Source organism: Rhyacophila brunnea, unplaced genomic scaffold (genome assembly GCF_057557595.1).
Source record: "Rhyacophila brunnea isolate RB1 unplaced genomic scaffold, BYU_Rbru_1.0 scaffold_22, whole genome shotgun sequence".
NCBI lineage: Eukaryota > Metazoa > Arthropoda > Insecta > Trichoptera > Rhyacophilidae > Rhyacophila > Rhyacophila brunnea.
The window spans coordinates 6,713,293-6,731,462 of record NW_028232882.1 but is presented as its reverse complement, the minus strand read 5'-3'; the positions used below and the strand labels follow the sequence as shown (position 1 = coordinate 6,731,462).

Here is an 18,170-nt window from a genome sequence, read left to right as displayed (position 1 = left end):
AGTACACATTGTTTTTCAATTTGTGTGTAAGACAGGGTATGGACCTAATAGGTTGAGCAAGTGGCTGACATCCATTTCTCGTAAAAAATTCGTTATTCGACCATGTCCGATCCTAATAGGATCATATGGGCCTCCACAGAGTAGAGGTTTGTATTAACAGATTTATGTTTTTTACGAGAAATGAATTTTAGCCACTTGCTCAACCTATTAGGTCCATACCCTGACTCACACACAAATTGAAAAACAATATGTTTACTTGCCAGACCCAGGATTCGAACCTGGGACCCACGGCGTTATAGTCCAACGCTTAAGCCGCGTGGCCACCGTGGGCGTAACTCATTTATGGGGTGTTTTGCGTGGGTGAAGTCGGCGCGGAGCGGAGTGGCGAGCGCAACTCAAACGTATAACCGTGTGTGAAAATGTTCGTAGACAATCTTTTTTTCGTTATACGTTCATACGTTTGAGTTGCGAGCGCCGCTCCGCTCCGCGCCGACTTCGCCCACAGACGTTGCGTTAGTGCTAACACCGCGACTGGAGTAATTGTCCATTAGATATAATTAACGTGTTATTTAAATGTGGTAAATAAAAGGTATTTAAAAGTTCAGCAGTGATTGTGTTAATAGATAGAATAATATTTTTAACTACTATTGTTGGTTTAGGCAGGGTTTAATGAATTATAAAAAACTAACCAACAACATGTGTAATAGGTATTCTTAGTTCAACGAAAACATATAGTATGAATGAAAAAGTGCAATATATAAACATATTATATTCTATTAAAATATCAGTGGTAGCAATCGGCGATTGCCAGCTGTTCTGATAGGTCTATCAGCCTGATATATAGACGATATTGTAAAGGCTAGACTCCAGAATAGATTACGCATATGAGCCCAAATTTATATTGGCAGTAACGACTTGCAAATCGTAAAACTGACAAATCAGCGAAACTGTCTGAGGTGAATGAAAATCCATCCCGAAGGGAAAACTATGGCGCCGTCTATGCATACTACACAATTATATTAATATCCAACACCGCCAAGCTGTCTGCAAGACCTAGCGAGACAGTCTGGCGACCGCCAGCTGGCTCAGCTAGTTTTAAATTAATTGGCTAAAAACTCTGCCAACTTAAATATGGAAGGTTCATGTAATAACAGTTGAATGTTGATTATCCGGATGATTTAGTTCAAAGGTGTTTAAAAAACATTCTATAGAGTGGAGCGTAAACGTATGAAAGTGAAGGGATATGGTCCAAAAATTTTTGATTACAAATAGAAAGAGCCTTATATGTACGTTATTTCTGATTAACATTTCAAATTATTTAGCAAACATATGAACCATAGTTAAGTTGGTAAACTCCACAAATATTAATATTATAATTAATAATAAGCCATTCTGATTTTCTTACACAATGGCTGTCATTGTTTATGTTCTTTGTGATTACTTACTCGAGTATGGTTTTGGTTTCACATAAATTTTACAGAATATTTCTACTAAATAATAATGCCGAAGTATAGGCTGCTTATGTACTCATTGTGACAGATTGTCTTTTCATAGGCCCTGCAAATTGGCAAATAAATGTCATATTAATAGTGTGAAGTTGTCTGCAAATGAACCGGCAATGCGAAATCACTTGCAGCTAACGTTATCACTAGATCAGAGTTCCTATTGTTGCGTAAAATTCCTACATTTTGGCTTCGTCTATTAGAAGAAGGTTTTTTCCAACATCCTTGCCCTGAGAGAAACCACACAAGGCTTTGGTTTACACAAATTGATCCCTAATGACAGCATTTTTAAGAGATTTGAAATGATTTTTTTTGTAATTAGCTAATGCATGATAATAACGAGGGTATACTGACAGAACGCATTATTTCAGTATTTGCTGTTTTAAATGCCAAAATGTATACAATTTTACTCTCTACATCCTGGTAAAACGCACAAAGGTATAGGATATAATGGTGAGAAAATAGAAACATTATTAAATCATATTGTTATTTTTTTATTCTGATAGAAAGCATGATAATGACCTAATGCGTTCTGCGTATACAAAATACAGGACATGTAAGATGTCTTATATTGTGTTTGCCATAAAGGTTAGTCTTTATAATGTAGAAAAAATGTTTTTAAATCATAAAAAAATCCATGTGGGAGAACGCTTTGAAAAAAAAATTAAAGTCCTTTTTGCGATTATCTCAGAACTTGTTTTAATGAGTTAATGCTTTCTGACAGTATGCCCTCGATAATATGTACCTACAAGGCGTTTCAGAAACAATGCGAGACCCGGGGCGACCCATATTTTTACGGACCCCTGCAAAATGGAACCGGGAAGAAAATATAAAATGTTAATACTGTACTCAGTGCCGCCAATCATGTTTTGCTTTGATTCTGCAAAAAATGTAAATGCAGTAAGCGGTCGGTAATCCGGCAAACATATTTTGTCACCTATGCCGAATTGTCGGAAATGCTGGATTATTGGATTTCTATAGGAAATAATTCTATCACAGATTTGCACAGTAAAAATCTTTATTAGTTTATGTAAACATACACAAAAAAATGGTAGCATTGTTTACTTGACGCTTTCACGCACGAGAGAAACAAACACGTGTTTATCTGTCAAGGTCGGGCACCGAACTGCCGAGCGAACGGCTCTCCGCTATGTAATCCGGCAGTTTAAAGTAAAACCTGCCGGATTATAGAGCAGGAGAGCAAAATGTCGGATTGGTGAACGCCGGATTACCGAACGCCTACTGTAGTAAGTTATATGCCAAACGAAGGATTCAAATGAAGATTTTTAGACCTTTAGCATAGTGAAAGATGACAACATTAGTTGTACTGTACAACAATTGGGATATCATGGTCATAGTAAAAACAATTCGGTTTTATACGATCACAGGGACCTAACTACAAAAATGCATGCTTTGAGTTAGCACCGGTTTCGATAATGCCATAATCATATTTATTTGTGACACAAACACAAAGCTCTATGTTATACATATTTCAGTTTACAAGATATAGTTGAGTAAAGTGTGCTTTATTTAATGAATTTCATAGTGGCAAAATCTTTATTTGCGTTTATCTCAAAACTGTGTTATTGTAGATATGCCCCTGTGATCCTAAGCCCCGAATTAAACAATGTAATAAAATAATTCATTTTATTATATATAAAAAAAAACATAATTCCTAAGCAATACAAATGAAAATATTCATAGATGTGTTTTATTTAATTAATTATTATACTCCCAGATTGAACATACAGGCCATTTATATACATATTATTCAATATATCAGTTGTAATATGACTTCATATGAGACGTGGACCTACTTGATGTGGTGTAACAGGCTACAGATCCCAAGTGTGGTAAAATATGAGATAAACTTAAATACATGTTAAAAAATATGTTGTAATAATAAATTATGGATTAACTCATTCACTGCGGACCAGTTAATTAATATTTAATTACCACATTTAAATAAAATGCTAATTATATCTAATGGCCATCAGCGCTGTATGAGTTAAAGTTTATTATGAAAATGTTACGTAGATTCAAAATTTTCGGACAGTCAGTGCTCCTTTCCTAGAGTTTTATGACACCAGCGTCATAAAGTACCCTGCTTAAAAACCTTTGTCATCGCAATGGTTTTACATTTTCATCTTATCATCTTATACTGTGGTAAAATCGAACAAAACATATCGACACCTCCTTACGTAAAAGGTCGTAACTGCATGATTTTTTACATGCATAACTAAAAAATTACGATTCCAGAGACCTATGCACAATCCAAGCTTTCGATCCTAAGGATAAGTTGCCGAAAAGCATGACTTAACTATAGACTATACTGGGTATAGAGTTAAGGAATCCTTAACCATAGACTACTTTTGTTATGAACACGCCCTCTTCTGTATTACCATTTACCACTGACAGCTGCTGTCAAAATAAATTTGCATGTCTAAAACAGTCCATACACTCAAATTCATTTAACAATGTATCTCAATATGGATATTGATAGTGTTAATTCGTTTGGCATGTACTTGCAGAATATTATTTTACTTTTATACGCCAGCCCGCAGAAATACAAGATGCCAGGTGATAGAATGACACTTGACGCTAGTGTTACCATGTTAAAAAAATGTCTTGCGGTGCCTGTGGAATCACGTATAATGACTTATAACGGAAACATAAGAGTTTTATAATTAAATATTAATATGTATTTATAGTTATTGCATTTGTAAAATACAGTTGTCATATTTTTGTCATCGTTTAAAAATTATAAAATAATTTACCTAAACTATAGGAAAGAGAATTTTTAAATATGGTATTATTTTCAATAAAAATGATCTTAACTAAGGACAATGTTTCTGCATAGTGTTTTCTGCTAAGGAAATTTTAGTTATGACAAATGTTTCTGCATTCCGCTCCCAGCATTTAAACTAACGTTGTGTGTTATTAAAATTTATTAAAACCATTTTGCAGTTCCGACCTTATACGTAAGAGGTGTCGATATGTATATATACATATCTAATTTCATACATTGTGATGATCTATGACTTTCAAAACCCAGCAGAACATTCAAAAGGAATTGAATGTTACGGAAAAGACAGACAGAAACTAAATGACATGTCCAATTTTATCAGGTTTATATTTATTACAATAAAGTTAAGGGTTGATGGGCAAATAAATTTCGTCATATTGTTTTAATTTGAAACTATAGTACATACGGTGAAAAAAACAATCAATATTTAAACCAATCATTTAAGCTTGAAACACAAAAACATTGGATTGTGGATATATCGGTATTTGGTAATAAACGCCTCATATAAGTTGTCATAATAATTCAATGAAAAGTCAATTTAAATTAGCTCTTTTCATAAATATTCGATAAACAGTCGTGGCGATGGCTCTGGAGATCCGACAATAGTGCACACTTTGCTAGTAATACTTGTTTATGTATTCATCATTGAACTTAGAATACAAATTGCAGATGGAGTTAGTTAGTTTCAAAAATTCAATTAAGCCCGCGATTAGTAAAGCACATTGGCGAGAATCAAATGGATGCGGGTTGAAGTCCTGCCAGGCATCGTATTATTTTCAAATTATATATATATATTATGGTTTGATTTAGGCAGGGTTTAGTTGAATTTTAAAAACTAACCAGCACCACCTGCAATCTGTATTGTTTGTTAAATGAAAACAAACAAGTATGACTTACAGATTTTAGTGTGCAATATTTATGTCAGATCTTAATAGCGTACCCCTCACCACTGCTACATAAATGGACTATGTATATGGAATATATTTTTGTTCTAAAACCAAAGTCCTTCCTCTGCTTCTTCTTCACTGTCGGTGACCTGCAGATCATCTTGGATGGCACGCTGTCCTTGCTGCAATTCAAGACAAGATTGCAAATCAGATATTATCAGATATTTAGCATCTTCATAGTATTAGGGCCAGATTCACATTTAACTGTTACTTAATGTTAGGGACCGAAATTTGTCATTTAGTGACTAGCGACAGCAGTGGCAGAATTGAGAAACGCAAGTGACAGCTGTCAAAATAATCAAGTATACCATGCAGACAATTCAAGCAATATATATCGTCTCTGTTCTGGCAGAACACACTAACTGGAGAATACTAGTTTTGAGTAATTTGACTTTGAAGTTGTTAAAATGTTTGAAATGGTCTATCATGTGAGTTTATTAAATAATCGTAAAAAGGATGACTTTAAAATAAAGACTGTTTATTTATTAAGAAGGTTTCCAGACGGTAAAGTTTGAAATAAGGAACATTTTGGTACAACTAATTCAATATGTATTTTTTTCGAATTAGTGTCTTCTGCCAGAACAGTGACGATATATGCATACGAATAAACAAAATACAATACTATATTTGTTTGAATTTTGTGTAGGTACAGTATACCTGACCTGACCATTTTGACATAATAATGTGGCATATTATGTGAAATCTCTGCATTTGGCCCTTAGACAATAACACTGTTTAAAGTGAAGATGGCTGACAGTTTGCTGTAATCATCGGAATAATTTTTTACAGATTAAAGAGTTTGTACTATAACCAGAGTCTTATGCTTTTCAATGTAATTGAACTGATAGCCATAGAAAATTAATGTGCGACTATAAAATCTTGTTTATAACCATCAACTTTCTCATCAGGGTCTATCGACAATAATTCATTATTGTATATCGTCACCTCAATACTACAACTTGATAACACTGATTTGGTTATTGTTGGGAAAATGAAATTTAAACTTTACTTGATTAAAATAAATCTAGGCTACAATTATTATTTAATATAAAAATGGAAAACTGTGCTCTGTCTCATTGGGAACCAATGACATTATTAATGGACGACGCACTCAATACAGTAGCTAGCAAGTAAATTCGCGCATTCGCATGTTTAGGTAGACGTCGCGCAATTCAATTATGCGATATCACGCATCGGGAATTTATAGCAATATGACCTTTATTGTAATGGCGTTAGAGCAGTGTTTTTAATGTCAATGTTCATTTGAGCGAACCCGTTCGAACCGAACCATTCGGCAGACCCAACAAAAAGCATCAGGAATTTATAGCAATATCACCTTTATTGTAATGGCGTTAGAACAGATTATGCCATTCGGCAGACCCGACAATAAAGTGAGTGTCATTTTCTTTTCCAGATGATTCCTCCATATTAATGTCATTGTTGGGAACAATTAAATAATGTTCAATTGAATGGAAAAATATTGTAGATATATTACTTTATTTATTTATTGCATTTATGATTTTAAAGTTATCTAATATTTTCTAACACAAAATTAATAATTGTAGTTACCATTAACTTCTGACTTATCTAGTTTTATCATTTTATAGAGAAGGAAATGTAGAATCATATTCAATAGCTATCTCAAAAACAGTGAAAATCAAGTTATCTAGTTGTAATATTGAGGTGACGATATGTATGACACAGGTGATGTTTTTATGACTGATCATTTAAATATTATAAATAATGATTGTTGGTCAATTCATTACAAATTCATATTATTTTGGTAATATCGACCTAACGATTGAATTACTTAATTGCAGAATTTACTGAATGAGTGAATCTGAAATTGTGTCGAAGTTTACCAACCTGCCAATGGGCCTCTTCGTCCATTTCTTGTTTGAGGGAAAGCGTCGGGGCGAGGGGTGCGGGCACCGTCATTTGCCCCTCTTCCATGTGGCTCACCTGCCCCATTTGGCCCATCTGTTCCAGTTGGTCGGATTGCTCCATTTCCCCCATTTGCGGCACTTGCAATGCCAGGGTGTCATCATGTCCCATTTGTACGCCGCCGTCGTCAATGTACTGCATGTCCGACTCATCTTGGCTCTGGAAACACACATGTGTCAGCAGATGTCAATCCAATCCCTTAGCTCATTGTAATTATAACGCAGCTGAGTTTCAATTTACCGGTGTCGTGCTGACCAAGCGACAGATTAGTCGTGATAATAAAATAAATCTCAATTATAATCATGTTTTTTGCACTTCCAATGGTTGAATTCGTCGAATATGTTGGAAAATAATCTTTTATGCATTCGAATTAATATTTGTTTCTGGTAAACTTAAAAGTGAAAAATACACAAGATTTAGGTTCATTATTATTGAAAATACATAATTATGAAAAAACTCAGAAATATACCTATTAGAAAAGATAAATAAAGTTTTAAAATTTTGCCAAAAAGGTGATAAAATTCGGCTAATCGCACATAAACACTGGTTTCTACTGCAGCATGTCAAATTTGTCGATGTGATTTTTTTGTCATTTACAAAACACATGTAACATCTGATTGCTACGTGTAACAAATTTCACTCGATATGAGGCATAGGGGAGGTATAATAGCAAAATGTCAGTATTACATTTACCATAATTGGTTACAAAGCCGATTGCCTCTCAATTGGCAGAATTTGAAGTACCTATCTCAGCTAAGTGTAGTTATTAGAAATAATTCGCATGAATCGAATGAATAGACGGACCGGTAGCTCAAAGGATAGAGCACTCGCCCAGAGAGTGGAAGATGTGAGTTCAAGTTCCAGTTGTTCTAACTTTTTTTCTAATACATAATAATTATGTTTCTGAGGTTTTTTTTGGTGTATTTACGTAAAGTGAAATTGTGTAAGAATTTTACGATAATTATTTAGTTTTGAAAATTTTGCTTTGGATTAACCGGGAATTCCCATCTAATCCAGAAAATTGAGAGTCGACTGTAATATTATCATTCATGCTAAGACTTAGCGCTTGGCCACAGTGACGGGCGGGCAGCGGGACGGCAGCGGCTGGTACAACTAAAACATATAACCGTGTGTGATATGCCCCAAAAAAGACAATGTCTACGAACATTTTACACATGGTTATAAGTTTGAATTGCTCAAGCCGCCGCCGACCACTACGTTCTTGCACTTATATATAGAATTATGAAGGAAGCATACCTTATATTGAAGATAGGTTTGCTCCTCCTGTTGGGCGCCACCATCGTAGTGTTGCGGACCTCCGAAATCGTAAACACCAGCCCCCGTTTGATCATATTCCCCAGCCGCATCGTTCTGAAAAGAGACACCAGGGTCATAGCTACCCGCCCCCATCTCATGATAAGTCTGCTCTGAAGGGTTGTGAGGATAACCGAGCGGATTGCCCGATTCGTCGTAGATCACATCACCCGTCTCTTCGTAGCCCTCTGTTTCATTAACCTCGGGAAGGATGATCTCGCGCTTCACGGATGCTCCGCCCACCAAGAAGTCGGACGGATCGTAGTTTGGGTCAACGTCCATCGACCCTTCATCTGCAAGGAGAATAAAAATTACCGATCTACCACATTGGTGATTTATTTCAAGCAATGTTTCTGAGAAATTGTTTATTGTCGTTGATACAAAATAAACTCCTGGCTGATAGGTAGACAGGTAGACAGGCAGACATTCAGATGTCATTAAAATGCCCAAGTAGCCTTAAGATAAACAAAGAGACATAAGACAAAAAATATTTAATTCAACCGTAGAAATTCTATCTTACTCTAACACATATTGCGGAGAATATAAGCGTGCCGAATACTTTCTCACTTGCACTTATGGTTCGTTTTTGTTCATGCCTTGTAATTTACCTTATTTACTAATAAGCTGGTAAAACAAAAATATATTCGATTCGAAGATTAACCATGTAATGATAAAATACTCACCAGGATTATGACAGTAGGGTAATGTGGACAGTTGAACCATGGCTTCGGCCGCATCCTGCTGCTGTCCCGGATCCACTTCTTCAAATTCGGAACTCTCACTTCCGGAATATTGCAAATCTGTACAATAAAAACATTTCGAACTGTTAAAATACTACCCGATAGATAAGATTGTAATAAATTACTAAAAGATCAAGGCATTGATTTTATCTTATTGTGCGAAACTTTTTTGAAGGTTGGAGATCCTTTTGCCTTACATTCCATGGATCAGGATATCTTGTGTTTCCATCAAACATTTTTTTGGTTTTCCAGCGATAACATATTTCTTCTTGTGTGATATTTCCTTGTGTTGTAAGCTTCAGCAATCTTATTGCAGTAGTTATGTTACTGATAACAAGAATTTTACGCCACAATGTTGCTTGCCTTTTAAATGCCGGAAGGTATTATGCTAAAATTACATTGGCAGTTTGCGTCTGGCCCGATCGTCTGCCACGATTGCCAAAATCAATTATCTATGGTTTTCCAGGATCGTGAACGATTGTGAGCAAATTGGAACCAATCCTATTTTCGTAATCCACGATTCACGAAGATTCAAGCGAAGATTGCCGAGAACGTACGAAAATATTCGAAACTGCCGCCCGCCTGCGAGGTTAGGTTTGACAGGTGAGTTTTAAACCAATCAAAAGCAAGGACCAAAACGATCAAATCGTTGCGTGTAAATGTTTATAGTGTAAAGACGTTGGTCACGACAGTCAGTGTGGATCGTTGGATCTGTGCGTCTGCCAATGTAATTAAGCCTTTAGAATGGTGGTAACCGGCGGGCCACGAATTTTTATGAAAAAATCTGAGAAACAACATTATTTTGAAATATATTAAAAGTATATCGTAGAGACTTGTATATCAGTTAAGAATGTCACCATTATTACAAGAGATGGCAGTATATTGTGTACAATATATTAATTTATTTAAAACAACCGACCGGGGCTAGTGTAGTGAGTACAGTGTGTTTACATGCTCATTTTCTATGGCCGGGCATGCATGCACGGATTTATAGAGCGCGTTTGTTGCATACATCCGGCTAGTAAGCAGGTGTTATATTTTGTGTTAGCACACGATTGCTAGAATAGGGCTACAGGAGTCTGTATTAGTTGTTAGCCCTAAATTAGCTGTGTAATTTTGTAGTAGCATTAGTCTGCCGAGCTAGCTTGGTTAGAGAATATGTAACTTTAATCTGTATTTTTAAATTCATGAAAAGTTTTTGTATTCATTTGGATTGCAAACAAATATAAAAATGATAATTATCATTCATCTTCAGAATGAATGACCAGTGTTATGACCATAAAGCATGTAATGAACAGCGATCCTTTAAAGAAAATAATGTTTCAAGGTTTGTGAGATCAGGTATACTCAGAGCTTGAAACATTGTCAAGTCAAATGCGCAGTCTGGTGTTTAAACACCGTCTCAGAGTTTCAGTGATGAGGATGACGATAAGAATGATAAAAGGCAAAATAATTACCATCTTCGAGACTATTGTCGAGCAGCTTGCGAGGTCTGCCGCGGGACTTCTTTCCAGAGCCTGTAAATAAAAAAATCCACATTGACTTGTTACTCACGACCTTGCATTTTGAATAGTCTCCTGATTTAGTCATTTAGTTATCTGTGATCTTACCATCGATATCACTGGCATCGCTGAGTTTGTGCTTCCTCGGCCTGCCTCTCGCCCTTCTCTCTCCGCTGTCCGGCATGCCATCTCTATCCCGGTCTCTATCCCTGTCTCCATCCTCTTCCCCTGAGCTGCCGCCGCCCTCGCGTCCCAGAAGCTCCGCCTCTTCCCGCATCTTCTCTTGCACCTTCGCTATGTTGCCTTCCAGTTGACTAACGTGGTCGCCCAGCTGAAAATAATAAGAATACACACGTCTTGTAAAATATCAAATAACTAAATTAATATTCTGATACGGCAATTATAGTTTTATTAATGACTAATGACAAAATAGGAAGCTACGATCGACATCAGTAAGTGTTTGGCCCGCAGTCACAATAGTAAAAAATAATTATTCTAAAAAGCCGTCAACCAGCCAATGTTCACAATGAGTGACATTAAATCATCTTTTAAAAACAACTCAACGTTAGTGCCCGTGCTCCCTCATTACCGCCGTTCCAACCTAACCCAACCATCTACACAGTCCACTTATATTAACAACAAAAGTGTTTTAATAATTAATCAACACGTAAGTATCTAAAAGATATTCAAAAGAAAAATAAGTGTTTCTAAACCTCAAAAATAAATAATATTTTAATACATATGCATTAGCCGAAGGCTCCCTGTGCGGTGCAAAAAGAATTTGGGGTATCTTTGGAAGCCAAACCTGAATATCCTCTAGTCTTTGTAGGAAAGATGTATATTATGTCATTATGATGCTCTGCCTTTTCTCACCCAATATGACCACATAAAATATTCTTCTTTCGTCCATGTCCGATCCTAATAGGATCATATGGGCCTCCACCGAGTGGAGGTTTATATTAACAGATTTAATTTTTACGAGAAATGGATGTCAGCCACTTGCTCAACCTATTAGGTACATACTCTGACTTATATACAAATTGAAAAACAATATGTGTACTTGCCAGACCCAGGATTCGAACCTGGGACCCTCGACACTATAGACCGGCGCTTAAGCCACGCGGCCATCGTGGGCGATAAAATATATCAACACCTTCATAGAGTATTATTGTACACGTTGTGTTTTTAAAATAGAGAATAAAGTCATATATTTAATACTTACACTACTACTACCACTTGACTCATATTTTTGGGGAAATTGCAACATTATCTCAAGGTATATTCTTTCCCACTCAAAACATACATAGATTTTATCTTCTATTTTTGAATTCCCGCTATAGCGAATTCCTAAATTATAGTTGGTGAATTAGAGATTTGGTTGAGGCGAGGTTTACCTGATTGAGAGCGTCTCTGGTGATGTTTAGCATATTGGTAGCCTGCTCGGTGAAGGTGGAAGTGCCGCCGTTGTATGCCTCGCAGTTGCGGCAGATCAGCTCCATGTCCTCCAGAAACTCTGCGCGGCTGTGATACTTGTGCGCTGAAACATTACACATAACACCAGTGATTATTTATAAGTTCACACATATAGATGAACAACATAAACATGGACCCTTCGCGGATCACACTTATATCGAGGCACTACGTTTGGATGTGAAGCATCAGCAGTTGTTTACGCCTGGGAATATCTCAGGAGCAGGTACACAAGACTGAGGTCACCACGCACTCAAGTGAGCTTTGACTGAGTTTAGTGAAAGACGTAATTTAAGAAAAAGTGCCATGGGAGAGAAAGGCATGGAGACTTTAATTAAGCCATTCCAAATATGCCGTCTTGGATGTTTTACCTTGAATTTTCTTTCCGATGGTGTCAAGGTCCATGGGTTTCTTGATAACGTTGTAGTAGTCCTTGACCTGCTTCTTGTTGACAGGCTTGAGGAAGGGCCACGCCTCCGGCATTATCTTCAACTTTGTCGTCAACAGATTTTCAAGAATAAACGACAGTGCCACCTAAAAATCAACAATATCAAATTACACGAAAGAAAGACACCAAAGATATCTTTAGTATTTGGGGACGTCTATTAATAATGTCACGTCCTAAGGGGAGGTGGTGTAATATAATGTGATGATTTGTGTCGATGGGAAAAATGGTAATTGTAAAAAATGCAATGTCACAATGTAAACAATTTCTTTTTTAAAGAATAAAGTATTCAGGCTCTGGGTTCGATTCCGGGTTAGATCATAATATATTTATGTAATTTTCTCAAAGCCTATGTGTTTCATTGTTTCCCTTCCACTATTACAATACTGTCACACTACACTACTGTCATTGGGTTTAATGGCCTGTTTTAGTGTTAAGATTTTTTTTAAATTGACATTACAGCGTACGATAGGGGTAACCTTCTACCAACAGCAGGTAGGTACACTCCAAAACTTAGAAACAGTGGATGTGAAGCGGAAATAAGAAGGCGCACACAGATTGCAAAAATTCTATGACACGTCTTACCACTATATGAAAGGATCGGGGAATTTCGATTGCCACAAAAATGATTCTTGTGCAAACATTAGTGTTCTCTATATTTTTATACGGATGGACATGGACCCTGAAGGCAAGGGAGCGGAAGACGATTGATGTCTTTGAGATGTGGTGTTGGCGCCGAATGCTTCGTATTTCTTGGACGGAGCACAGGACGAACCAGTCAATCATCCAGAGACTGCAGATAAAGGAACAGCTCTCGACAACATGTCAGAGACGAAATCTGCAGTTTTTTGGACATATTGTCCGGCGCGGACCGAACAACCTGGAGAGACGGGTGGTTTTGGGTGACCTCCAGGGAAGGCGAAGTAGAGGAAGAGCGTTTGCGCGTTGGAGCGACCAAGTGAAAGAGCTGACTGGGGGCACTATTCTTTCTGCCCTGAGAGAAGCGAGAGATCGAGAAGGATGGAAAGTCTTGGTCGCTCACAGGACGGCAAAATTAAAAAGTGGTCACGATCCTCAGCCATGAGTGTACGACCAAGAAGAAGAAGAAGAAGAAGAAGACAATGTGATGTTGGCCGCCTCACGAAGGGGTTTCATAAAAGATTTTTGTTTTACGAGAAATGGAAACATATTGAAATTGATAATTTTCAACAAATAATTTTTTTAACAAATGAGGGGGTAAACACTTGTGTTATGGAGCCATAAATGTATTTGGTGCTGAATGAACAATTTCTTAATTTATTGCCGAAATATTGTCTGTCACAGACATAAATCCAATATGGCGATGAAATTTGCTTCCTTTTACCCAGAAAGATTTTAAGAAAGATAATTTCAGGTAGTGGTCTGCATTTTTTTAAGATACAGGAACAGTTCATCGACACATAACGGATTTGTTACTGTCCGATAATGAGGCTCCAACGATGAAGGCCAAGACAGTACCTCTGCATACATAAATATGGAAATCAACATATTATTATGATTACCTAGTAAAAATAAGAAAATTATAGATATAACCAGTAGCGGCTCGTCCATATGCACTGCGGAACTGCAGCACCCCCAAGCAAATTGAGAAAAATGTAATATAATATACATAAATTTATGTATATTATATGAAAATATAAATATTATTTAAGGGTGTTAAGCTCGCCCGCGTACCGATACATCCAATAATTATCATACACCGCGATACTAATATCAAAAAAGTGACGCATCGCGTGATTTTATGCAGTACCATTTTCGATTGAATATGCTCGATGGGCGAAGGAGGGGTAGGCTAGGAGCTAGTCTGGTACTGCCGCTCTGACAGTATTTTTTCGTGTTGCGAACGTTTTCGGGTATAGCGGCTCTGAGCGCAACAGCTGTCAAGAGCAACTAAAAGGTGATAGACCTTCTTTCAAGGAGAAGAAGAATCAATTTTATAATGAAATAAAAATATAATGTTTAATTTTAATAATTTTGATGTTAATAGTAAAATATAATCCAAATAAACATTTATTTTTAATCAATCGCAGCACCCCCAGATATAATATCCACAAGCCGCAACTGGATATAACATAAGGCATATTGAAATATCTGACCTGATCGTTGTCATCCAACAGTGGATTGATGGCCTTTTCGAGCCGCATGAGTTGTTCTTCTTTGTCAGCCAGTCTTTCCACACATCTGGATAGCATTCTTTGGGCAGCCACCGTCAGGCAATTTTTAGTGCCTGAAAACATATATCATATAAATCGCTTGGCTTTAAAATATTATACATATTATAGATAGCACTAATATACTATATTGATACCTCTCCGCCCTGGCACATCTTGAGGAGAGTACGATGGTACCTCTTTGCCAAGATGGTAGGCACACATTAGATACATATTTTTTTGATATACAGGTTATTATAAAGTGAAAACACAGTATTAGGCAGCAGCCGGGAGTTCCATGTTCAATTCCTGGTGATGTCACCATGCATTTATGTGGTTTTGTCAAAGTATGTGTGTTTATGTGATTGTTTCACTATTACAACTACATTACTGTTTCACAATTACAACACTACCATCCGGTTGAAGTGTAAAAAAATCCAAGATATAAGTTCTTGTAACTGCCTTTTCTCATTTATTCTCGTTCCATATCAATATGCTGACTAATGAACGGCTTCGATTATCTTACAAAATGTCAAAAACTATGCATTTCCTATATGGTAAATCGATGGGGGAAAAATATAAAGATGCAATATTTTAATACCATTATAAAGGTTGGAATTGTCCACGATCTGGTTAACGTCTGCAAGGAACTCCTCACGGCTCTGGTACTGTTTCTGACGAAGATTGTCCCGGATGGTCTGCAAGTCCATGGGCCGCGTCACGATGCGATGATAGTCCAGCACCAGCTACTCAAGCAATCGATTAAACAATCCACATATCAGATAGATTTTAGATTACCAGCTTTACAATTCACTTGGAAGAAGTATTTGATTATTTTGTAAGTTGCAGTATCATATGGCTAGAGAAAGGTAAATTCTGCATGCTCGTACAGAGTTTCCCAAACCTTTGCTGCTGGAACAGTGCTTCATATGTTTACTAAGTAGGTACATACAGCAAAATTTTACTTGTGTGGGAGATCAGTGAGATCGTGTGGTAATTTCAACACTTTCTTGTCAAGCCCTTCTTATGTATAAGGACGAATTCAGACTTTGTCTAATAAAGGGGTCACTTTCCCGACCACACCGTTCCACAGATATACACATACAGATAGTAGAGTATCGATTCCATTTTTATTAAGCATATTTAGCATCTGGTGAATTCCTATTTTACCACGTTTTTATTAGCTCGTATTCTTGTTTGTCCGGTACAGATTTTTTCTTGTTTGTTCAAGATTTGTATTGGACGATTGAAGATTTTTAACTAACTTCCCGACTAGCTAGACATTTGAAACTTTTAGAATATATCAGAAGATGACGACAATGCATTCTTTTAATACTTTTAGCCATTTTTAAGCTGAATTAAATTCATTTTCAGTTAATTCTGTTTTGTATGGAAAGTTATTGTTGTCGGTTGCTAAGGGGGTCCTAGCAACTAAATTATTAATATATACGTGCGTTACTATGGAAATCAATATGAAATGTCAAAATAAACTTTTCAATATTCTATAATATTTATTCAGTATTTCTATCAAGTACAATAAAAAGTTTTTATTAATACATAGAATTGTCAAGTTTATATGATTCAACAGAAAATTTAAAAACGTGGTATACCTATAAAAAGTTCTTTTTATCTTGTAATTATTTCCAGTATGGTTAATTTGGCATAGTTAACACATTTTTCCATTTATCAGACTTATCTTTCTTTTCCTTTCTGATAGTATAGGCTTACCTTGGGGTTAACAGGGAAGAGGAAGGGCTGCACATCTGGTAGATGCCTCATGTGATTAAGGACGTCTTCCAGCAGACTGGATAGGGTGACTAGAGGATCAGTGCGGCGGCGTTCTGCTGGCCGTTTCACTAGGTAGTCACACGCCTCCGCCCCACGTCGCCGGCTGCCGTGACCACCACGACCTCCCACCGCATCACGTGGAACGCGAAGGACCATCGTCCTCCGTTTCATCTCTTCAGCGTGCTGCAATTACGGAAAATATAATAAATATAAATACAACAGGTCTCACAGAACATCGTGTCTGCAAATTTGTACGTATGCAGTTCGCCGTATCACACTTCACCCTGAAATGTTGTATCGGAAATATATGGTCGTATATTAAAGACCGTCCAACTTTTTTTTGTACTGAGTGTACTCATGTCTAAATAAAACACGGTTCTTGTCGGTTTACAGGAAGCCAGCCGCAAAAATTTTTGAAAATAGAGATATACTGGATTATACTGCCCTTCCAAGGAAGAAGGCAGTAACTCACAAAACTTGTGAAATTGGGTTATGAATGCTATCCGTTAGATAATTTTGAATTATCACTAAAATACCGTTAAAATCCTTAGTGAAAAAATAGACATCTTCTAAAATAATACATTTTTTTAGCAAAAAGGCAGTAATAGCACCTATTCATTGCAGTTACTGCTTGTTTATTATTACTTTGTTTATATTTTAACATCCTACTAATAAAAATTACCACCGTTTTTTATTAATTCACAGTACTAAAGTTTGAGAAAAAACACATTATGTCATTTATCTCGAAAGTGTGTGAGAGTCAGTTATTGCCTTCTTCCTTAGAAGGGCATTATAGGTTAGGTTTTCATTCTTGAATATATGAAATACAGTTGACCGTAGTACGGTCATCTCTTTCCGATAAGAAAGCTCACGGCGAACTATGCTACGCTGAAATGTAATACGTACAATTTACATGTAACCACAGAAAATATCAGTCTGATTTTAACAGACAGAGACAGATGACAGCCGAGTGACTATCACTGTCGTCGAGTTTGAATGGCTAGCTTAGAGTAAGTCAGTTTCCATTTGAACACCAAAGGTAAGCAGCATCACACTTTATTGAATAGGTGATCAGTCAAGTTATACAACATGTCGATTCGGGGTAAAGCAGAAGCTCCTACCAGTACTTGCCATATAGGTGGGTTAGTGTGTAAATGGTGTATATCCAGTTTCCAGATTTCCATTAATTCAAGATTACATGCAAAATGGACACTTAGGTATTATAAATGAGACAATATTTTCTCAAATACCCTATTAACCCTTTTACTCCTAGCAGATTTAGCCTAGCATATGTGAAAACTCCCAAGCGTTTTTTGCCAAAAAATCTTCGATTTGGTTTTTTTTAAATAAATAAATCTACACATGTTTAAAAATTTGAAACTTTTTTTGTGTGTTCTCAATGGTGTATAAAGCAATAATATGTAATAATATTGATAGTTTACATCAATAAAACAAAAGGAAAAAAATAATGTATCAATATTTATTTAGAAATGAACGGATAAAACTATGTTTGAACTACTAAA

The 18,170-nt window shown here is 36.5% G+C and overlaps 1 protein-coding gene across 1 annotated transcript in view; it reads right to left on the bottom strand.

Annotated features, from left to right (window-relative positions):
• Positions 1-4,248: 4,248 nt before the first annotated feature.
• Positions 4,249-18,170, bottom strand: part of Taf1 (TATA-box binding protein associated factor 1) — a 53,494-nt gene continuing 39,572 nt past the window's right edge. The window contains exons 25-35 of the mRNA XM_085949338.1: positions 16,588-16,830; positions 15,461-15,605; positions 14,806-14,936; positions 12,597-12,759; positions 12,150-12,292; positions 10,864-11,086; positions 10,711-10,770; positions 9,197-9,313; positions 8,457-8,806; positions 7,122-7,358; positions 4,249-5,377 (exon numbers count right to left, since the gene is read on the bottom strand). Coding sequence (XP_085805464.1) covers positions 5,300-5,377; positions 7,122-7,358; positions 8,457-8,806; positions 9,197-9,313; positions 10,711-10,770; positions 10,864-11,086; positions 12,150-12,292; positions 12,597-12,759; positions 14,806-14,936; positions 15,461-15,605; positions 16,588-16,830 — 1,890 coding nt within the window. The 3' untranslated portion in view covers positions 4,249-5,299. The remainder of the gene's footprint in view (positions 5,378-7,121; positions 7,359-8,456; positions 8,807-9,196; positions 9,314-10,710; positions 10,771-10,863; positions 11,087-12,149; positions 12,293-12,596; positions 12,760-14,805; positions 14,937-15,460; positions 15,606-16,587; positions 16,831-18,170) is intronic.